The sequence below is a fragment of the Colobus angolensis genome, unplaced genomic scaffold (assembly GCF_000951035.1).
Source record: "Colobus angolensis palliatus isolate OR3802 unplaced genomic scaffold, Cang.pa_1.0 Scaffold108, whole genome shotgun sequence".
In the NCBI taxonomy this organism is placed as follows: Eukaryota; Metazoa; Chordata; class Mammalia; order Primates; family Cercopithecidae; genus Colobus; species Colobus angolensis.
Window position 1 is genome coordinate 4,360,425 of NW_012111808.1, and position 24,465 is coordinate 4,384,889.

Sequence of the window (24,465 nt, forward strand, 5' to 3'; positions counted from 1 at the left end):
CGATCTCCTGACCTCGTGATCCGCCCGTCTCGGCCTCCCAAAGTGCTGGGATTACAGGCTTGAGCCACCGCGCCCGGCCTGTATCATTTTCTTATAGTTTGGTTGTTATTCTAGAAAATGTTCAAAAGCTTCCTTCTTGTAAAAGCTAGACTGTCAATTCCGGGACTGTGCTGTTTATTAAATGTAGATCTTAATACATTTCTGGTGTAGAATCTTTAGCATAAAGAAGTTTGTATCTGTAGATTCTGGAATGTTAAAAATATTTCTCTAAATTATTTAGCTTTTCAGTTGAATATAAATATTAGTGGACAGTAAGAGATGTAAATGTAGGGCCATGCACAGTGAATCCCAGCACTTCAGGAGACCAACATGGGAGGATCAGTTGAGCTCAGGAGTTGGAGACCAGCCTGGGCAACATAGTGTGAGACCGTGAGACTCCCATCTCTACAAAACAAAGAGAGATATAAGTTTATGTTTAGGGCTTAAAAATAAAACATTAAGAACGGTTTGGACAAGCAATCCTGAATCAATAGCTAGTAATATAAATTAAGCAAAAATGTATAGCTTGTATTTTTTTAAAAAAAGAACTATCACTTGTGGCATACAAATCTACTAGAGAGTGATGAACAAGAATTCAAGGAAAAGAACACTTCCAGCAGATTTACAGGAAAGGCATCCTTACTGAGAAATGGTAGGTTGTGGTTAAGTTTCCCCAAGGGAAATTGTGGGAGCACTGTCGGTTGAGACCTGATGGGAAACTCGAAAATGCATTCTGGGGAACAGCCTCAGCCTTGTGCTCTCAATAGTGAGCCTTTTGCATGTTCATTTCTCAGTGGGTCCAGGCAGGAGCAACAAAAGCTCCTACAACTCACTCTTTCCTGATGTATCTGTTTTTCTGTGCATGTGGCATAGGTAACTGCCTTAAAGAGGTAAAATACACATAAAATAACTTCACTTGTTTTAAGTGCACAGTTAGATGAGTGATAGCAAACGTATGCAACCATGTCACCACCTCCATAATCAGGATAAGAACATATCCGTTACCCAAAAAGTGTCTTTCTACCCCTTTGCAGTCAGTCCTCTTCCCCTGACAATCACCAGTCTTTCTGGCCCTGTGATTTTTGCCTGATTAAGAATTTTATATAGATGGAAGCTTACAGCATGTAATTTTTTGTATCTAGCTTATTTCACTTAGCATCACGTTTATGTTCATCTGCCTAACCTGTATTTCAATCTGTTTCCTTACTAAGAACTAATATTAAATATCTGGATATAGAATCCCAAATATGAACCCTAACTAGAAAACTGGGCCCGTCTATACTGGAACTGAAATTCTTTAACCACATTAAATAAAGGAAAAGCAAAATACCTGTGATTAGAGCCGTCATTACTTCTGGAGTTTATTTGTGTACCTTATTATTGTTTGTTCTCATTTTTATTCTCTTTGTTTTACCCCTCCTGAGGTGCTTTCTATAATAGCATTTAAAAAATAAATAAATAAAAGGAAAAATTGTTTTGGTCTTCAGCATTTTGTGATAATTTCATAGTGTCTATGATAATGTACTATTCCCTGAGTTGTCTGGAATCCGGACAGAAATCTTTGGGTCAGAAAATGCTTACATAAAAAAATTAGTTAAACATAACTTAAACCTATATGTGACTGTGCTATAATTTTCTTTATTGATATGAACATATCTGTAGTACAAATACATTATCTAAATGAATACCTATTTTGCATCCTAGAAAAATGTAAACTGTGCATTGAAAATAATGATCATAAAAAGTAGGACAGGAGTTAGTTATTTCTGTAGTCAGACTTTAGCTGGATACATTTTTGTTAAGTATCCAAGAATGTTTTCTACACTGTGTCTCTGAATTACTGTGTATTGCATCCTACACCAGAAATTATTTAATTAGAAAAATAGATTGAAGAGGATATAAGAAGCTATTCTATAAGCAAAAAGAGACTAAGAAAGTAAGATAACTTGTTGGCTGTCACATTTAGTGATATAATATTTAGAATATATAATCATGTCTTTTACAAACGTGTAAAATGTTCTGTAACACTTGAATGGCTGCAGCTGTCCGCTCGTTTTTTCTGGATTAAGTTTGGTCAAGAAAGAAACTGCCTCATTTTCTAGTTGTCATTTGCCCAGGAAGTAAAAGCAAAATTGTAATGAGGGAATCACAGCAGGAGAGCCTCCTAACAAATGAGAGGCATATATTGACTGGCAGCCAGCATGCCATTTCAGTGATAAATGTATTTTTATACACTGCTGTTCAAGGTCACTGTTGTCCTTGAGTGTGCAGCCATCAAAAATCATGCAATTCACATTCTAAACAGTTCTAATAATCAGTGCAAAGATGCCTGACTTAAAAAATGCATTATTAATTTTATACATATATGTAAATTACACATCTTGATATTTCACTGCAATTTTATCTTGCTATTGTTGAAAATTGTTGAGAAATCAAAGAAGATGTAAATGTATGAGACATTTGTGAGATGTATTGGTATAGATTTATTACAGTGTTCACAGAAGCCAAACTTGAACATGGATGAACTTCAGTAATTAACCCTTCTGTATTTTGTGCTTCTTTAGTGTTTAAAATTCATAAAGAACTTTTATAACCTAAGCATTCTGAAACAAAACTATTATCAGTTTAAGACTAATGCTGTGTTTGAAATAGAATTTATACAAAACGAATACAAAAAAGGACATTTTGCTGTTAGATCTGCCTCAATCCAAAGGAAATTTTACTTTTTGACATGCTAGTTAACCCTTTGAAAAGCACTCTCTACTCAGAGAGAGTGATCTAGTTATTCACCATTTTATTACTCAAAACTCAAACACACTTTCTAAATAAAGAATGAACAAAACCATGTTGTTACTCAGGTTTTTGATCCCCATAAATAGCAAATGTTCAGAAATTAATATTAAATAGCTATCTTTTCAAAGTTAAATTATATGCAAAATGTAATGATTTCTATCACACAAAATCTTTCAGTAAATATTTTTTAAAATATTATGATTGTTGGATTTAAGAATCCTTATGTTAAATACGTGTTCACGTGCATATTCACAGAAAATCACAGGGCCCTTTATGGTCTTCAGACTGATTTGCCATCTACGCTTATCTGACTCCACTTCATTCCTTTCACTGTAAATGCAGATCATTCTGGAGGGCTTTCTGTGTGTTTGTTGTTCCCCAACAAGCTATACTCTCTTTCCTTTAGGCTTTTGAATGTAGTATTCCCTCCTCATGGAGGGTGCGTGTTATATTATACCCTTCACATTATATGTATGTTATATCATACCCTCCGCATCATATTAAACCCTCCACATGTGTGTTTGTGGGTGCACCTATATAATCATTCATACCTAGAAAATCTCCAAGGTTTCTCACCTGGCCTATACAATAATCCCATAATTTAACCTCTACCTGAGGGTATGGGTGTAGGAGGAGGTAAATGAATGTCTCCCTGATTTTAGCTTAGAGCTTTGGATGAATCTAATACCTAGGAGCTCCAGATAGGTAATCTCATACTTCCCTCTGACATCCCACATACACTACCCTGGCCTAGTACCACACATATATTCCCCCTGTATATCCAGAGATGTTAGAAGTTGTGTGTCTCTGGTGTCTACAGTAGACAATTAGGTTCCTTGGGTCTGGTTTGGACCTTGAAATGCTTCCCCCCATAGAAACTATTATAAATAGTGCTTAGGAGATTGAACTGGCACTATAAATTCTAAAACATTAAGAATTCTCTTGGCTTTTGGAAGCTGGCCCAGAAATCTATTTGTTGCATTGTTCCTGTGGATAAATGTATTCAGAGTTCCGAACAACTGAATTCCAAACAAACTTTAGGACCTCTCATTTGATGGCTGCCCACGTGGAAACACTGCAACGTACTGCACGTAAAAATGTCACTAGCAGGTCATTTTAAAAATTACCACATTGCACGTGGAATAGTGAGGAGTGACACAGTAAATATACAGAACTACAAATAGAAGGATTTCTTATATTTAAAGTTACATTAATTATCGATATTTTAAAAATCAAAACAGTTCTTACGGTTTCACTCTTTTTTAACTTTGCATGTAGAATTTGCCTTTCAGGGAGCCCATTATGACATTGAGTTCTGAGTTTTTCATAGCTGGAACAGGAAGTATGAGTCAGAATTCTCAGTGAATTCTAAACTTTCCAAAGATGAAACCCATAAATGGCATTTGTAGTTCTGTATTAACTCGTACTCACACCTTGAGTTGAAGGCCTGTAGTGTATTTAAGGAGTACTCTTAGGTTTCCTGATTGACTTCTTTTGTAATTTAACCTTTGGCAAAGCAGTTATAAGCTCTGACACCTGAATAGTCATAAATTAAAAATCTGTAAGTACAAGTATTTTATAATACCATGTCAGGCATCTTAATGTACAATGCTGTATCTAACCACTAATCTCAATTGACTGTTAAATGGAAATGTTTAGCATAAAACTATTATCATATTATAAAAAACCATTTTAAAAAATGATGTCCTTATCATTTTCAAACTATAAAAGCAACTAAATATGTGTTAAATAGTGTTTCTTTGTTAATAACCTTCATTTTTTAAAAAAAAGCAGAAGCACGCTTTTAGAGAGCATGCATTTACCATATAATATTACTCTTACTATGTAATGTTATCATTTTAATTTTAACATTTAAAGTGATCTGGCAACTATGACTCTCATCTCTGAGCAAGTAAAGTATTTTTATGGAAAAGTAAAATAGTGCCTGGGAGTATGAAATTGTTTATACCAGGAAAAACTGATAAACTTTAAGATTTCAAAGACACGCTAATATGAAATCTGAAAGACTGTAAGCCAGTGACTTATGGTGGTTCTTCTAAGGGATGGCATTTGATGAGTAAGTATACTTGGGTAGGGTTTTCAGTTTTATTATAAGTACCCCAAAAATGGTGGTACTATAGGTAATTTTTAGGTTCCTTTTTTATATTTTTCCCTGTGTTTTTCAAAGAAAAAAAAATTAAATCGGGGTGTCTAATCTTTTGACTTTCCTGGGCCACATTGGAAGAAGAATTATTTGGTCCACACATAAAATATACTGACAGTAACGATAGCTTATGAGCTAAAAACAAAAACTCTCATCTTTTAAGAGAGTTTATGAATTTGTGTTGGGCCACGTTCAAAGCCATCCTGGGCCGCATGTGGCCCATAGACCACAGGTTGGACAACTTGATCTAAATAAAAATTATGCTTCTACTAAAAATTATTTTTGCTAATGCAAAGTTCATATATAAAGTCTATTAAGCCTCAGAAGTGTGTCCAAACTACCTTCTCATACACTTATTCCGAAAGGAAAATATTATATCAAATGGAAACCTTCTGGTTGAGTTTTAGATTTTTTTTCTTAAAAGTGAATAAAGTTAGTATGCATGGTATTAAAGAATGCCCTTAATGGCATCTGTAATAAGGCATAGAATGTTATTTTAAGGCACATACCTGTGGGTCATATGCATGATAGTAATTATGAGCAGATTACTAATGAAGTGCATTCTGTGTTATAAACAGCGAGCATCACAGGATTCACATCTGCTTGGAAAGAACCTAAGTTTTTTTTTTTTTTTTTTTTTTTTTTTGAGACGGAGTCTCGCTCTGTTGCCCGGGCTAGAGTACAGTGGCCGAATCTCAGCTCACTGCAAGCTCCGCCTCCCGGGTTTACGCCATTCTCCTGCCTCAGCCTCCCGCCTAGCTGGGACTACAGGCGCCCGCCACCTCGCCCGGCTAGATTTTTGTATTTTTTAGTAGAGACGGGGTTTCACCATGTTAGCCAGGATGGTCTCGATCTCCTGACCTCGTGATCCGCCCGTCTCGGCCTCCCAAAGTGCTGGGATTACAGGCTTGAGCCACCGCGCCCGGCGGAAAGAACCTAAGTTAAAACATCAAAGCAGGTTTTTTTTTTTCTTTGTAAAGATTGTAATTATTTAGATAGCTCGTCAGTGGTAGTGCAACAAGTGGGCTTGTGTTATTGATTTTCACCTGTATTACCACAACATTTTTCATTGACAAATATTAATTGCTTATTAAGTACTAAAGAGTTTGATGGTCTAAATATTGAATTTTGTAATGAATTGGCCTTTTAGTTTTGCTTATCATTAGGCAGTATGATTGCATTAAAGATACAAAGGTTTAAGCCAATATATCTCCCACTTGAAGAACATTAAATAGATGTTCCTCTAAAATTTAATTTTAGTGATAGGATATTTAATTCACTTTCCCTTGCGTTCAGGTAAATTACCTTTGGCCAAACTATAGGGAATGCTTATGTAAATATGAATTGTGTGGCTGTAATTAGTAGTAAAGTATCCAGCATTTTTTGCATTGATTATGGTTTATGAATACAGAGAATAATTGAAATTTGTATCAAACCAAATTGGTGATTATGATCACTAATGTAGATTTTTTTAAGTAATTAATTTGGTTAATTTTTTTTTATGGCTGAGAAGAATCTGCACATCTAAGTGAGCAACCAGTACATATGTGTGTATATATGTTTACAGTACATCCATAAATATATACAAGTTCCAGTTTAATTCCTTTTTGTTATCTTTCCTAACTTTTAATAGTATGTTTTTCTTTTTATAATTATACTTGGAGAAATCTTAAGTATATTATACATTGGGCTTTCTAAAACATAATTTGTGGATAACTGATGAAATTTAAACAGTTAAAATTAGAGAAATTGGAGTGTCAGTTTTGAGTTGGCAAGTATTGGTAGATTAAAATGTTAAATTTAATTCAAATATGTTTTTGATTCCAGAAATTTGACTTTTTAATAATTGATTTTTCTGATCACTGAGTCAGATAATTACTACTTGATAAAGGGTTATCATTTAAAAGTTAAAATACTATCAACCTTCAAAGCAATTTTGTTACTAAGTATGTTACTTTATCACAAAATCCTCCTTTAAAGGTGATTTGTACATTGGGGACCACCTTGAAATATTTAATTTAAAAATAAAATATTAGATAAAATATTGTATTTCAGGTCTACAATGTGTAAAATGAACCCAGGTCTTTCTTTTCTGCCCACCCCTTATGCTGCTAGTGTCTCCTGTCGTTTTTATCCTCATCCTTTTGGTCTTTTCACTCTATCTGCTCTTCATGGATTTTCTCAACCATTTACATTGGATCTTTTAACAAACATTCCTGGAGAAGCTGCTGTGTACCAGGAACAGGGCTGAGTGCAGGGTCTATGCCTTCCACATCTCTCTATGTGCTGATTCCTCCCAAATCTGCCTTTCTTTTCATCAACCTGTTCCTAAGCTCCCAATTCATCTTCCTCACTTTCTAACAGATTTCTATATGCTCAGCCCCTCCACCTGAATTCCCACACTGAGCTCATTATTTCCCCTGACACCTTCCCACGTCTCCCCATCCCCCGCACCCGCCCCAGGGTCTTCTTTCCTTTGTGCCTTCCCTGTCCAGGTCACAGCAGCACCACCCGCCCCGCTTGCCCTCTCCTTCCTGTCCATGCCCACTTCCTCATTCAGCTCCCCATTTCTCTGCTACGTTTGCTTCCCAACCAGTCCTTCTTCCTTTCTGTTTCTCTCTTCTCCACCCTTTGCAGAATGTTCTTAAAACTAGTCTGATCTGACCATTCTCATATTTTAAAACTACAGAAAACTCCCTTTTGACTATTAAATAAGTCCACATTTCTTGACACCACAAGAAGGCAGCTCATAGCCTGGCCATAGCTGCCCTTCTGCCTCATTTTCAAGCCTGCCTTTCTCCACCTCTCCTCGCTGCCTGGTGCTCCCCTAGGCAGAGTGACACAGGAGTGCTGGCCGTTTTCTTGGACCCCTCTGAAGTCTTCACTTGGCACATGTTTGCTTAGACTCATCTCTTGTTCTTCTCACCAACTTCTAGTGGTCCTTTAGAGCTCAGTTCAAATACAACCTTCTCTCTGCACCTTTTTCTGACATCTCCTGCCACTGCACAGAAACTACTGTCTCCTCGTCTGTGTTTCCGTGACATCTTCTGCACATCTGTATTACGCTATTGATTGCGCCATACCATAGTCTCTTACTGTCAACCTGTTGGTCTCCCATTCCTAGATTCACGGGCAGAGGTCCTATCTCGTCTTTATACTCTGATACCTTGCACAGGACCTAAAACAAAAGTCTCAATAAATATTTTTAACTACATTTTCCTAAAACTATTTTAGAAAATATAGTTCTTCCTAAAAATCATATTTTTTAGGAAAGGTAGGCAAGGCAGATAATATTATTTTACAAATAAGCAAATCAGAAAATTTTTCCTATTCATAAAACCAGCAAAGACAAATTTTAATCCACTACGTGAAAGTGGATAGTCTAAGTCAGAGGAGTGACAAGTAATGTCAGTGTTATTTTGCCACAGTAATTACTCTGGGAGATTTGCAAATGCAATTGCTATATGAAAAAAAATACATATAATATTGCATATTTTATGAATATTATGATTTTAATAGTAAGAAAAATGTTGGATGTTATATCAAAAGGTTAATTTTATCTTTTTGTAACTTGGTATTTCTTTTCTTTAAATTATATTTTTATTGTATTTATTTTGAACAATACAGTTGTTTTACTATTAAAGTTGTATTGGGAAAAGTAAAAATGTGAAAGGAGCTTTAAGTTAGTAGGTATTCATTCTAGATCAGTCTCTAATAAGTCACCATCAAGGGAATTCATTTTTTTTTTTTATTTCAATAGGTTTTGGGGGAACAGCTGGTGTTTGGTTACATAACTAAATAACTTGGAATTTCTTAACAAAAGAAATGAGCCTTGTAATGCAGAACAACATGAATTAGGTTATGTTCCAGACTAATCTGATTTTCTGGTTTAATAAGTGGAAGAGGCATAATAAGCTACATATAAAAGTGTAAAATTTCTAAACCTGTATTGTGTCCTATTGGTACGTTCTATCATTATCCAAAATAAACGTGAATCCAAAGGTGTGGTAATGTTGAATTCATATAGGTATGAATTTTAGAATTTTGTGTCATAATTTAACACTTTCAAGTCATTTATCTTTTTGGAATGGTGAAAATGTTAAATACTTTTGCAACATAATTTTGAAAAATGTAAATTCTCTAGCTTTAGTATAACCTACGTCGGACAATTTTGTGTCACCAGGCGCTATACCAGGCAAAGGAGAGGTGACAAAGGAGAGGGAACACATGTGAAGGTCCTGACCTACTGCTCTAACCAAACCATCTTCCATTAACCATAACCCAAATCAAAACCCACGAAAATGCCAAGTCCCATCATGACAGACATTTACTTAGGAATGTGATTGCTGTCCGGCGAGTTAGTGTGTATGAGGTCTGCTGAAGTGCTGCTATGTAAAGGCCTGAAATGTCTAGAGAGGGTGGAGATAATCAAGACCATTCATGCTGCTAAGGAACTCCATGTGGAAGCAGGAATTTATTTTCATAGCACAATATAAGACTTCTAGCATGTGTTCAAATAGTTTTGTATTAGAAACACTGAAAAAAACATTTAGCTTTTGGGTTTGCCCGAATCTGAAGAAAACATTTTGTGTGACTTTTTAAGCATATGCAAGTGAAACTTTAATAAATATTTCATGTGAGCAGTGTAAATATTTGATAATTTATTCACTATTCTTTTATTTAAAACTGAACCACATTTATCTAAATTATATTAGTATTCAGCAGTAGAGTATCCATGAATCATCTTTAAGTATGGCTCTGTAATTATATTTTTAAATGTTAAATTATATCAAAACGTTATGTTTTCATTTATGTCTTTAGGCTTTTTTTAATCATTAGTGAGTCTAAAAGTTGTACAGTACAAACATACTGCTGTCATTTTATTAGCCAAAAATTGGTGGTGATCATATAATATATTAACTTGTGATGTTTGTGATTTTTAGCAAACCTAATTTTCAAAGTATGATTCTGTATAATTAATCATTTCAGCATGCAAAGAAAAGACATATCAATTCTCTATAATTTAATTGGATATTCTGTTGTTACTTTATCCTGGAAATATTGGGCCTAATAAATCAGAAGAGCAGGGAAGAGCAAGGCTAGTTCCTGATTATCTGCAGCAAGAAAAGGGGAAAGAGGGGCTTAGAAATTAACAGGTGAATTAATGTCTAATTGACGGAGAACTTTTCTTTGAATCTGAAAGTTTCCCAGTTAAATCGAAGGGAAAATACTCCTAAAATCAGTACCTATTTTTTAGTTTTCTGTATGATGATTATAACGTTTTAAGTTTTAAGTTTGGTAAGCAACAATTGGCTTCAATGTTTATTCTCTATTTTTCCATTCATAAAACTTCCTTTTAAAAATAATTTTCATAATTTATCATGGATCTTAGTGAAAATATAAGCCTCAATACCATGAAAAACTTATTAGGAATGTCAGAATTACAATAATACAATAGTTTTGAGCATGTATTTTGATTCTCACTATTCCTAGATGAGGGTGTTGTGTGTATATATGTGTATATGCACACGCATGTTGATATATAACCCCCCCACAGAAGAAATATTGAAAACTATTGCTTGTGTCATAAGGATTGTCAATACGTAGATATTGAAAAGCTTTAATTCATCCATGTCAGCTTGTCCTCGAATGACATATAAGTAACTTTTAGTAACTGAAAATGTGCAGTAGACACTGAAGCTATTTTTAAGGAATAGAGAGAGCCTGTTTACTTGAGGCATTATATCTTACAATAAAACTGAAGATAGCTCACTTTATTATATTTATCCTTAAATCTGTTTTCCGTTAAGATGTTAAAATATATCAAGTCTATTTGTTTTTCCCTCTGAATATATATTATTTTCAATTAGATGGTGATAGAAAGTAATTCATTGAATAGTTTCAATACCTTGGCTTGGAAAATGCCAAAACAGGTTGACTTTATAACATAAAGTTGGCATAATGTGAATAAAAAGCATTACCTCAGCCCTCCATCAAGAAAATAAATTATAGAGATAAACAACCTGTTTTCAACTCTCAAATCTCTGTTCAAAATCTGTAGAACCACCAAAGGGCAGCATCTAGACTTAACGTGCTTAGACTATAGGAGATAGTACACCCAATAAGAAAAGTTGAGCTCTTTTCAATACTAGGGAGTTTTAGGATTGCATTTACCATGTACTTCCATTTTGGTCGATATTTTTAGTTTTTATATTTTGGGTCCCAAGTGAGAAAGAAACAGGTTCCTAACTCTAATTATCCTTTCTTTAAAAAGTCTATGGTCCTTGTAGGAAGGTATTGCCTCTTTGGGGTACAAACAAGCTGATAGGAGGGTAAAAGCCTTCAGGCACTGAGGACCAGGGAGGGAGGCTGCTGGTGAGAGAGATGGGGCCACCATCTCTGTAATCTGGCCTGGGCGTCTGGGGGAATCAACACAGGTACCTTCCTCCTTGTTAGCCAGTGAAGAAGGCCAGGACAACTCTGTTTTAAGAGGTTTAAACTCCTGGAGGTGGGTCAAATAAAAGAGTGTTTCTTCACCCTCACTGTGGCAGTGGGCCAGTGGACCCTGCCTCACCCCACACGGAGGCAAGACTCCCCTGGGAAAATGGGCTTCCTATGTCTCAGGCGGTGCTGTCCTCCCAGCCGTCCTCACAGGGATGGCAGGGCAGGGGAGATTGCCGTGAACCAGGACAGCACCAGGATAGGAAGGGAGGTTGGGCCAATCCAGGGACCTTCCTGTGTATGTGGAAGCCACCTCCATGCCACATGGGGTTCAGAGTCTAGGGGTTCTGTGAGGTCCCCTGAAATTCAGAAGGGTTTGCAAGGTGGGCTGGTTGACTGTTGCCTGTGCAGAATGAGGGGATGGACAGTTCCCCTTGGCAAGCCCCAGCACCACCACAAGCTCTTGCTTCCAAGCAGCCCTGCTGTAGCTGCCTGGGCTGGGGCTGCACTCAGCCTCCAAGCACCACCAGACATCACTCAAGGTCTTTGTTATTTGGTGTGGCAAAGTCACTTTTAAGTGTTAGTGTGTAACATGCGTAAGACTTTCTCAGCTGTAGGAAAGTCAAGCTACGGAAATTGAAGATCCAGCAGTTCATAGCTTTCTTTTACCTGGTATTCTGCGAGGCAGCAGACTCTGGCACCAGACTGCCTGGATTCTAACCCAAACAAGTTATCGCACCTCCCTGTGCCTAGGTCCCCTCATCTATGAAGTGGGGAATAACATAGTCTGCTTATCTCATTGGGTTGATATGTAAAGATTAAGAAGTTTATGTGAAAGTGTCAGGAACAGCACCTGGCATATCATACATGCTACAAAAGTTTACCTTTTTAGTATACTTTTTGGATTCTCTTTAGCAGCAGTCCCCAATCTTTTTGGCAGCAGGGACCAGTTTCGTGGAAGACAAGTTTTCCATGGACCTGAGTGGGATGGATGGTTTTGCGATGAAACTGTTCCTCCTCGGATCGTCAGACATTAGTTAGATTCTCATAAGGAGTGCACAACCTAGATTCCTCGCACACACAGTTCACAATAGGGTTTGCGCACTCATGAGAATCTAATACTGCCACTGACCTGACAGGAGGCAGAGGCTTGCTTACCTGTCACCCACCCTCCTGCTCTGTGGCCTGGTTCCTAATAGGCCAGGGGCGGTGCCAGTCCATGGTCCAGGGGTTGAGGACTCTTGTTCTGTGGTATAGCATAATAGTGCATGTTTACCTTCCATGTACAATTTTAACATTTATTTCAAGGATGACAACAGCTGTTTTATACTTGACCCTTGCTAAATCTACTTTTTGTTTTACATTAAAGTATTAAGTTATATGATGCAATTTTATCAAGACCCAATGGTGAGACAGAAACTAACCTCTTTAAGCACCCAGGTGATATGATGTAAGTGTTGAGAATTAGTAAATTGGAGAAGAGAGAAATAGAAGAGAGTTAATGAGCAATAAATGAATGGGAGTACATGTTTAATGAAGATAAACAGGGTGCAAAATGAATACTAATGTCTTCTGGAAAGTGGTAGAAGAGGCTTTAGAGCAGGGGCTAATCATCTGGGTTTTTGTCGGCGGATGCCTCTCGAGATGTTTCTGCACCCTCAAGACTCTGTCCATTGGCTGAGGTGCGCACATCTCACTCTCCTAAAAATAACTGGGAGCACTTCAAATGTCAGCCATCTGCATGCCAACAACTGTACAAGTTTTTCCTTTTCAAGGTGATCATCAGCCACAATTGCCATTTTCTGATAAAATAAGCATATGCTGGCCAGGCTGCATAGTGTCCTGAGAAACTGTAGTGACATCCGATCTCCTAATACCAGTACTCAGTCTGGTTTGATATTCCACATCTTGGTCGGGTACAGTGGCTCACGCCTATAATCTCAGCACTTTGAGAGGCCAAGGCAGGTGGATCACTTGGGGTCAGGAGTTCGAGACCAGCCTGGCCAACATGGGGAAACCCTGTCTCCACTAAAAATACAAAAATTAGCCGGGCATCATGGCACGCATCTGTATTCCCAGCTATTTGGAAGGTTGAGGCAGGAGAATCACTTGAACCTTGGAGGTGGAGGTCGCAGTGAGCCGAGATTGTGCCATTGCACTCTGCATTCCAGCCTGGGTAACAGAGTAAGACTCCATGGAAGGAAAGAAGGAAGGAAGGGAGGGAGGAAGGGAGGAAGGGAGGGAGGAAGGGAGGAAGGGAGGGAGGAAGGGAGGAAGGGAGGGAGGGAGGGAGGGAGGAAGAGAGGGAAGGAGGGAAGGAAGGAAGGAAGGAGAGAAAAGAAAGGAGAAGGGGGAGGGAAGGGAGGCAAAAAAAGAAATTCCACATCTTGAGGCCAGGTGCTCACACCTGTAGTCCCAGCACTTTGGGAGGCTGAGGCGGGTGGATCACCTGAGTTCAGGAGTTCGAGAGCAGCCTGACCAACATGGAGAAACCCCGTCTCTACTAAAAATACAAAATATAGCCAGGTGGTTGGTAGGTGCCTGTAATCCCCACTACTCAGGAGGCTGAGGGAGAAGAATTGCTTGAACCTGGGAGGCGAAGGTTGCAGTGAGCCGAGACCATGCCATTCCGCTCAGCCTGGGCAACAAGAGTGAAACCCTGTCTCAAAAAAAAAAAAAAGAAAAAAAGAAACTCCACATCACGAGATGTCGTTGAATAAGGTGCCCTCCAAGATACCATCCAACTCTAAGATGTCTTGATTGGAAAGCTTGGAGAGAGTTTAAGGAAAAGCCACTGAAATTATTAAGAAGTTGAGAAATAAGACCCAAAAGGAAAGGTTATAGTTACTGGGATTTTTTTTTAATCCTAAAAACAAAAATTAAGTAAAAGAGGGGGCAGATTGCTGCAACCGCCCTTGAGCCTTTAAAAGGCTGTCACACTAAGATTGGTCACCAGCTGTTCTCCATCTCTACTGAGGCCAGGACCAGAGGAAGCAAGCTTCAACTGCAGTGTTTTGGATTTAGATTTGATATAAGGAAAAATTTCCTGAAAGCACACATTGTTAAACACTGAAAAGGGTCCTCAGGGGAGATTTGGGAATCTTTCTCTGGAGCTATTTGAAAACAGAATAGATTTTCATCTGTCTGACCTGCTTCACCATAGCCCTGTCCACACACAGGACAGAATGGGTGACTTCAGTGTTCCTGGCAGCACCACGTGGTCTTAAGAGCCTATGCACAAAGAGACTTGAGAAGGCTTAGTTCATCGTGATAATTAAATTGGACTTGAGCCTTCTAATCGGCCATAGATGAGATTATCTATTTTTTAATGGTGTTATTATCTGCCTAAATTATTTGTTGAATCTATAATTTGTTTCCTTGAATAGATGAACCTTAAATATCTAATAAAATTTTCAGAAATTGATTGCTTAGGAGAAAAGAAGGGGGGATTTTTTTTCCTTGAACATAATTAATTCTTAACTTTTGAACTCTTTTGAAATGGCTCTTTTTTGATGAGCCTTTCCCTTGCCTAACAGAGCTGTCAGTCAGAGCGATGTCTTTGTCTTCTCTCTGCCTTGAGCAGTTACCTCCCTGCCAGCCAGCCATGAAATCTACAGGCTCCCGTATTGGGATGTCAGAAAGACATGCAAATCAGAGCCTGGTTCCCTGGTTCCCCCTCCTTAGCTGCCGTTTTCTGACTTCAGCTGCTATTAATATGTGAGAGATACGAAACATACAATGAGTGCTACAAGCACCCACTGCACCTCACTTGGCATTGCCGGGTATCATTAAGTGGGAGCAGCGCTGGGAAGATGTAGGTATTTGCAGGTCTTTGGTATTGCCTCTCCTTTTCAGAGTTCTTCCTCACTGCTGAGGCACTGACTGCCTTGAATTTCTGGCCTGTCTCACCTATTTTCTGCCTCCCTACACACACAGACACTTCATTCAGGCTCACCCTAAAGTCAGGGCATCTGCCATGCTTGTACCTCATGAAAACAAGCTTGTCCTGTTTGCCCTCTGCCAGAGCACATTCTAGGGAAAATGCCTTAGGTGAAGGCATAATTGTGTTTTTCGAGATTTCAGAGGCCATGTGCAGCCAACTGGGGAGGACATATTTCTGCTCAGCAGACCTTTCAAGCACCCCTCAAATTGCAACTGCCTGACTTAATCTAAAGTCAGCCACGCTGCTTCCTGAGAAGCCCACAGCCACATGGGCTGCTTCTCTCTCGGCCCCTCAAGACCCTGGGGGCCGTCAAGGTTCAGTCCATGCTCCTGCATTTTTCCAGTTTATGTTAGTAAATGTTATACAAAATACATGGGTCAGTACTTTATGCATCTTTCCCTTGTGCTGGCATTCATGATGGGAAAATCTTACCTACTTTTGGAAATCGTGTTTTCATAATTTATGTTAAAATTAAGAAAATGGTTTAGCTAGGATTTTGTGTTCCCCTTTAAAGAAAAAAAATGATGAGACCTACAAATAAATATAAGATGTTCTCTTTCGTTTTATTCGACCTCCAAGTGAGTTGGTTTCAAGTCCCAAACTTGTCATTTGGAAGCTGACAGATCATGTGAAGAGCAGTTTTAAAGAGAATATTCTAGAAAGTCATGGCTTTTGCTGACACCAAATCATTTTAGAAATTCTCATTTCTGTTTCCTTCTCTGTGCAACTGGGTTAATTATATTTCTTTGCAGAGCACATTGAAAATGTATGTTAAAAATTGTTGGGTGCATTAAGTATTGTTCATTATTCTGCTTCTCAGTTCCTTTTCTTTAATGAGAAAATAGGGTAGGGGTGTTTAACAGTTCAACACTCTATCTCCTGCTAGGAATAATTGTTTGATTTTTTTTTTTTTTATTGTTCGTAGCACTTCCTGAATTTGATTAATTTCTTTGTATTCCATTTCTGTCTTTTCAAGACAGCAATTTCTTTGACTGAAAATATAACAAGGCATGATACTCATTCGCATATAAAAAGTCTACCAAACCTCTTTTTAGGTTGAAACTTGTTTTTTGGAAAATGTTCTTCAAGGTCCAGCATTTGAGACCCAAACCATCCAATCCGCTCCATCACAAAGCACTAACAAGTTCTCTGCAATCCTCACAGCTGCATCTCTAATGCCAGAGTAGCGGTTAAAGTCAATTCAGGTGGTGCCTGCACAGATCTTAGAAGTTCAGAGAGTCTGAACAAAAGACAATGGCAACATTTCCATTATAGTGAGGGCTGAAGCACCTCTCAGGCTGAGATTGTAATGAACTCACCAGGTGTACCAAGCCATTTAAAACAGCGAACTTCCCTGCACTGCTTGAGCGGTACTTGCTCTTATGAGACAGTAGGTCTGTCTGTCAGCTGCAGTCAGCACTCTGTGGTTTTTCTTTAGGTTGCTTTAAAAAGCCAGCCCTATGGGGCACCTAGCAGCATCATGCTGTGTGTGCACGCGCGCGTGTGTGTGTGTGCGTGCGCGTGTGATGCATCATGCTGTGTGTGTGTGCATGTGTGTGTGATGTTCTGATCTAAGATGTAGTCCCCCTTTGTCCAAAGAAGACTTCAAAGAAAGTTAAACTCAGTATATGACAGGACTTCAACAAAAGTTAAAACAGAACAGTGATGAGTAAAATGAGTAGGAGGAAGTATTTATTACTCGATGTATAGGATGAGCATAAATTTAGTTCTGAGTTTCCTGGCAGTAAAGCAAACCAGTGTTAGGTTATGTAATTATTGTTACATGATAAAAGAAAGCAATAAATTTATCTGGAAAGACAAACATTTTCCCAGCAGAAAATTCCAGGCTGAACTTATTTCCCAAGATCTTCTATGAGAGCCACTTAAATAACTGCTCAGTGTCTTCAGCTAACATAGAAGTACTCTTCACATGGATGTTTTAAATACTCGCCAGAGGAAGACAAAAAATGGAATATTTAGAGAAGAATGTTCTGAAGGAGCAAATATGGTCCCAGTGAGTCTGTTTTACTACTTTTACAAAAAGCTAACAGCTGGCCTCCAAGAAAGGGGTGTGAATGTGTCCATTGGGTTGTAACATCCTTTGGACCTGCTGGTTTATAGCCGGCTCGCTGTTGCGTTCTCTAACTTACTGAAGCAACCTTCTGGTTGCTGATTAAGGAAGGATGCTAATCTGGAGGAGGAAGGCTTGGCATTCTGTTTTGAAATTGAGGAGCCCAATCTCCAGAAGGAGGTTCAATCCACCTCTACACAGAGTCGGGCTTTGAGGGCTTTCAGGAAGAGCAGGAAGAGCCAGTTTTTCTTAGAAGAAAAGTCTACCCACAGTTTTAGATGGATATTGGGATCCCAGAGCATGGAAGAAACTTTGAATTTTGAATCAAATATTTGTAATAGAAAGTTTGCATTAAATGCCAGGAGGGACCAGGCAGGAAATAAGTGAGCTGGGCAGCCTGGTACACAGGTCTTCTTTTGTGTCAGTGCTGGGCTGGTGAAGTGAAGAGCACATGGTCAGGCTGAAGTGCTCACCACCACTCAGCCCTGACTGATGTCCTGGCTGATGCCACATGTGAACAGAGGCCCAGTATTGCCCGATCCTCCAGTTTTTCAGGAGAGGCTGGAAATCTTGATTTTATGTAACATCTGATCAATTAGAAAGATGGGCTGAAAAAAATTCCGTTTTTTGCACTTTTGCAGGCCAGACCAAACACATCTATTATCTAATTTCAGCTTAAGGGTTTTGAGTTTGCAGCCTCTAAGTCAAGGCCTTACTGTCCGACTGTCTTTACCACAAAGTGGCCTCAGATTAGCACAATAGAATTTCAGTTTTAGCAGAACTGAATCTTGATTTTAAAAAATGGTTAAAAATGCTTTCCCAATGCGCTGATTAAACTGACCTAGTAAGTGGGAATGACCACTTTTTCTGATTTAATTGGTTAAAGGCTTTTTTCCTGCTTAAGTGATTCTTATTCCAGAATAGTTGATGTTAAGCTGGTTTCTTGCAATAATTATTCAGCAAGTGCACTCCATTTCTTAAATTGCACATTTATGGGCCAGCATCATGAGTAATCACATCTATTTAATCAGATGCCACAGTCTGAAGTCTGTGTTTATAGGCAACCTGGTATGCTACATAATGCTGATTCTGAGATGTGCGATTAAGGCATAGTTTTGGAGAAGTGTTCATTTAATGGTGTACTCAAGTGATTGACTTATATGACTGTTTATATGTGTCTGGTCGTCTCTAAGCAAGCAGGAGTAACAAAAATATTAAAAGTATTGAATTGTTATATGCCATGCAGTGTGCAGAACACTATGTATTACCTCATTTAACTTTTACAAAGCTCTTTGAGTTAGATATTATCATTATCATCATCATCGTTCCTACTTTACAAACATGGGTACTCTGAGATGTTAAGTGCTTTCGATAACTGGCCTTAGGTTCCACAGTTAGTACGTAGTGAAGCTCATATGCACATCCAGGAAGTCTGGCTCACATCAGTGCTCTCTCCCTGCCCAGAGCCCAGTTCTGTACCAACATAACTTCTTTTTTTGAGTGTTAGAAAACAAGTGTTATTTGGGGACACTACAGTCCCTTGAAAGTCTAATGACAAAAAAAGACAGAATGCAAAGGCAACAAGGAATGTGCTTGTGTCTGTACCCCTGTTTTCCCTCTTCTTGCTCATCTCAGGCATTCAGATATGTAGTATGAAAAAATCTTCTGAAACGTACAGTACCTATGGGCCGAATCACATAACAAGCCTGATGCTCCCACTGAGACTCAGGGCTCACAATTCTTTATCAAAAATGACGACTGGAAGCGAACCTGTCCTGAATTTTCTTAGTTTAGGGGCACATATTTCCTATTCCTTTCTAGACAAAGGGAGGAGACCAACCTGCAGCTTGTAAGCCGGACTGAATATTGGTTAATGTAGCAGAGGTATGGTTTTTAATAGTTGAGTGCAGGGAGATTAATACAGTGTTATGCTAATTTGCTTAGTATCCAGTGTCTTCTGTAATTATTAATATCATCAGACTTGAGTACTGTTTTTATTAGGAGGGACCTTCTATCAAAGACCTAGTCTAAAATACAACTTCCTTTTTATTATTCATGGTTAAATCAATGATCGCTATTTGGCAGAGGTTCAAAACTATCCCTGTTAACTTGTTTTTAATGGTATTTGATTTATGTGTGTGCCCAAACCTCCCACATGTGTGTGGATGTATATTTACTAATTGCAGCTATATGCATTTAAATACAGTGTTATTGGTAGAAAATGAAGCATAAAGCATGAGCAGTGTATAATTATTAAGGAGATGAAATTATAGCCTTTAACTCCTTCCAGAACAGGGATTTTTATAACACAGCTTTGATTGTTTTTTTATTTCAGATGAGCAAAGTTCCTGGATACTTTTGGTGATCAGTTTCTTACCTTTCTAACTAATTGTAAAATTCTTCCCTGTGGTGAACATAAATGGATTAGCACTTTGGTCTGCCTATTAACATATGGTTTTTCTTTGGGCTCATGCTGCCCTCCTAACTAGGAGGCAGGTGGACACCTCAGAACAAGATTGAAGCCCTTGGAGAGTTCCCTCAATGAGAGAATGTCGGTTGCTTGGCTTACTTTTCTAAGCTGACTTAATAAACAAAGAAGACAACAGCATCTAATACCCATGACGTAACTTATTCAACATTGAATGCATTTGTGTGTATACTTGTAATTGTCCTGTGGAATGCTTACCATTCATGATATCTGAATTTTATTTTAGACAATCCATGGACACAAGGGACCAATCACTGCAGTGGCTTTTGCTCCTGATGGAAGATACCTTGCCACCTACTCAAACACTGACAGCCACATTTCTTTTTGGCAGGTAAGGGTAGATGCTCCAGGGTCTTAAAGCGTATACTGCGTGATATGGCTTTGGTAGTAAGCCTTCCTGTTGAGCCTACCTGCCGGCCCTCGTTCCTGTCCTCCCTCCCTCCTTGCAGCAAACATCCAGTCTGTATTGATTGCTGATGATGTGCCAGGCACTAGCATGCAGGGTGCTGAGAATACAATTAGCAATCTGGAGAGAGGGGCATCTGCTCTCACGGAGCTTGCAGTCTGAAGTAGACATACATAAATAAGCAAGCAGTTATGGTCCCAGGGGAGCCTGAGAATAAGGTCGTGGAAAGGCTTTTCAGAGGAAGTGACACCTAAGCTGAGGCTTGAGTGATGTGGAAGAAGGGCTGGGTGTTCAGGGTTGGTCAGGAAGTGTGAGTGGTTAAGAAGGGGACACAGGTGCACGAGTTGCCGTGAGCAAGGGCTGGCATGTTTGAGGGCCTGGCCCGAGAGGAATCAGGCAGGAGAAGCCTCACTGGCTTCACCTATTCATTTACACAAGGTCCCTGGGTCTGTGACTCTAACAGGGCGTAGGGCATAGGATAATAAGGTGTTTTCCTAGTGTTCACCTCATGTCCCTTTTATACTTATCTCATTTTTCTTTGCATTCTGAATTTCCCACATAATACTCATAATTCTCAAACTGTTCAAAACATTTCTTAAGATCTCAAATAGTCTTTGGTAAGCAGTTCATGAGAATGCCTATGTTTAAATCTGAATAAAATGAACACTAATTTTGAGAAACTAATTTTGGCAATAGAATATGTTTTCTCCTCACTGCTTAATTGCTATCCCATCTTCTTTTTAATTGCCTTAGTCTTTTGGTCCCGAAAATTACCAAGAAATTGAACATTACCTAAACACCCCCAAAAAAGTTAATTTAAAATGTTGTTGTTTTCTTTATTTTCTTAGGATGCCAGTATGTTTTATGAGATTCAGTTTATTGCTTTGAAAACTAAAACAAAACAAAATAAAAGTTTAAACAAGGCTTCAGCAAAAAATCAATAGGTAATAAAATGTAAAATGGATACAATAAATTACTTAATTAACAACATGCTATTAAAGCATGACAACTTCAAAATCCGTCACAGACTTCTTCTACTTTTATCTAATTTAGTTTTCCAGTTTATTTTCTCATTAGCCTTTCTTCCAAAATATGTCTCCAACATCTTAATTCACTCATATTAAACTCTCTTTATCAGAGATCTCACCCAGCCCTCATTTCCCAGTGAATAACCACAGCACTGGTGTTTTCCTCTCCTGAAATTCCACAGTGATTCCGTTAGGTGTCCAGAAACTGGGCTTTTGCAGCAGTGCTTCTTTAAGGAGTTTACCTACTGATTTTTTTCCCCCTCCCTACTGATGTCTAACTCAGTGGCCACTATTACGTCAGCTGTACCTTGATACAAATTTTCTTTTATTTCCTGTTCTCTTGGGATCTTGGAGGAATATTTATATAAAGCTCCACTTATTCCACATTTACTGGGTGTCTGAGAGATAGGTACTGGCCTGTGCATTAGAGACACAGAGATCAGTAAGTCATGGGTCCATGCTTGCCAGAAACCTGTGTTCTGTCCAGGGTTTCTTCTTTGGAATAAACAAACAAAACACCTCTTTTTTCCAACTTTCTTTCTGCTAAGAAAACATAATTTGTTATATAAGAAATACCTCACATATTAGCCAGATTTGAAACTTTTTCCAGTATTTTCAGGAGTATTTTAAATGGAATTTCCTAAATGGTAAATTATCTTTTTCCCCTTCGATCTTCAAGGTTTTATTTGGATATGTTCATCCCTTCGTTGAATATTTTTCTATTTATATCAAAACTACTGCCCAGGTCACTGATGGGATTATGGGTAACATCCTTTTCACTTAGAGATCAAGCTCGTGTATTGGATGGCATCCTTTTCCGTTTCACTTACAGATCAAGCTCATTTGTTAGATGGCTTCCTTTTCAGATAACATCTTTTCGTCTTCCAGTTCCTCTCTGAAGCAGGAGGCTTCTGCTGTAGACTCTGGGCTTTGCCAAGCACACTCACATCTGTGTGCCTGGATACATGGCTTTGCACACAGTGGGGCTGCAGCACATGTCCTTAGTCCAGAAACTCACCTACTACTCCAAGGGCTGCTTCCTGTTAAACTCTGCACATGCCAGAGCCGAAGCAGCCCAGGCAACACCCGGGTCATTCTTGCCTCTAAAACCAATGTCGGAATTTAAAATACAGCCCATTTCTTGATGTTTATGTTATACCAAACTCAGACGTGAAATTTTAATGGAAGACACAAAAGCAAGTCCTTTCAGCTTCTCGGGAAAATGCAGTGAAATCTCTTCCAGAAGTGTAGTTGTCTTATTTGAATTAAAAAGAATTCAAAAAACAGTATTAGATCTACTGCTGCTCTCCCCAAATGGACTTTGCTGATTTATTTAGATGCATGTTTCGTTGTAATGATGTAGGAGAATACTTTTATATTATTCCAGTAAGTATACTGTAATATATTTTGAAAACTTAATGAAGTCTTATTAATACAGAACCTTACTAAAGCTATCAGCTATTAAAATCTTTGCTGAGAAATGAGTGTTAATGAGAAATATTGGTTGGAGACTTAGTAAGGTCTGTGTCCTGCATTACTTACATTGGGAATAGCATTAAAACATTTCGTGTTGTGATGAATTATATCTGTGTTTCTGTGTGTTGAGAAAATAATCTTCACAGAACCAGTTTTGTGAAGCATTTATTTTTGACGGGAATAAAAAAGCCAAAGTTACATTTGAGTGAATTTACATTCTCATCTGTCAAATGATGTAATTTGGCAGTCATTCAAGCCCTTTGATTTTCTAACCCCACCTGATTTGAGTATTTCACTTCTCTGTATCCACTGGTATTTGAGCAAGAGGAGGAGTTTGGTAATGAAATACAGTCACAATTCTCTCACCCAAATCTTACCACCACTGCCCAGCAAATATCCTGTTTCAGAAATGCTGATAATAAGTTAGGTAGATACTAGTTTCATTTATTTTAATTTACTCCATTGTATACTAGAATACTGTTCAACCATTGAAAAGGAATAATGTAAATCTGTTGTCATTAACAAGAGAAGATTGCCATCAACATTTTGTTGAACAGAAAAGCAAATTCTGAAACTACATGTTAATATAAGCTTGTTCATATAAAATTTATTAAATCTGCTTATCTTCATCTTTATGTACCTGTGGAGGTCTGGAAGGTTGTTTTTTTTGTTTTTGTTTTTGTTTTTGTTTTTTTGAGACGGAGTCTCGCTCTGTCACCCAGGCTGGAGGGCAGTGGTGCGGTCTCAGCTCACTGCAAGCTCTGCCTCCTGGGTTCACGCCATTCTCCTGCCTCAGCCTCCCGAGTAGCTGGGACTACAGGCGCCCGCCACCTCGCCCGGCTAGTTTTTTTTTTGTATTTTTTAGTAGAGACGGGGTTTCACTGTATTAGCCAGGATGGTCTCGATCTCCTGACCTTGTGATCCGCCCGTCTCGGCCTCCCAAACCAACATTTTAATAGGGACTGTCTTTGGGAAAAGATATTTCAGGAGTTTTTTGCTTTCCTTTTTGTACTTTTCTTTATTATTTGAATTTTCCATAATGAGTATTTACTATCTTTGCAATCGGGAAAAAGTGAATGTTACCAAATCTCATAATTCCACATAGTTTGCATTCATTCAAGGCTCAAGATGTCCTTACCTGAGCATCATTTGTTGCTGTCGCTGGTCAAGAAAACATTAATATTGAATAACAAAATTGTTAGTTGTTTCAGAGAGAGTCATTTGCCTGAGTTTATTGGAAAAACTAATACCCTTCCTATTATAATACTTCAGATTCATGCCAAATTTGAAGAGGTCATAGGGAAAGGATGATCTTGAGCAATCAATTTTAGTGAACATGGGGGTCTTTACTGTTCCACATGTATGCAACTATAACAGTTATGTTCCGCATAGAATTTCACGTATCCCTATTCTCAGGCAGGAAGGCTATTTGATCCGACCAAAGGCATTTATCAAAGTAGGGATGGCTCAGGTTATAAGAGGAACCCAGTTGTAATGGCCTTTTCGAAAATCTTTACATCTAGAGTATTCCCATGAGATATTCTCTCCCTTTTCATGTTTAGCTCTCAACCTATTTTTTGTTCATGGCTAAATTTGAAGAGAGGAATTAAAAATAA

The 24,465-nt window shown here is 38.4% G+C and overlaps 1 protein-coding gene across 2 annotated transcripts in view; it reads left to right on the forward strand.

The window, feature by feature from the left end:
- Positions 1-24,465, forward strand: part of WDR7 (WD repeat domain 7) — a 382,832-nt gene that overhangs the window by 353,712 nt on the left and 4,655 nt on the right. For both annotated transcript variants that reach the window (XM_011949222.1, XM_011949231.1), the window contains one exon: positions 20,166-20,270. In XM_011949222.1, coding sequence (XP_011804612.1) covers positions 20,166-20,270 — 105 coding nt within the window. The remainder of the gene's footprint in view (positions 1-20,165; positions 20,271-24,465) is intronic.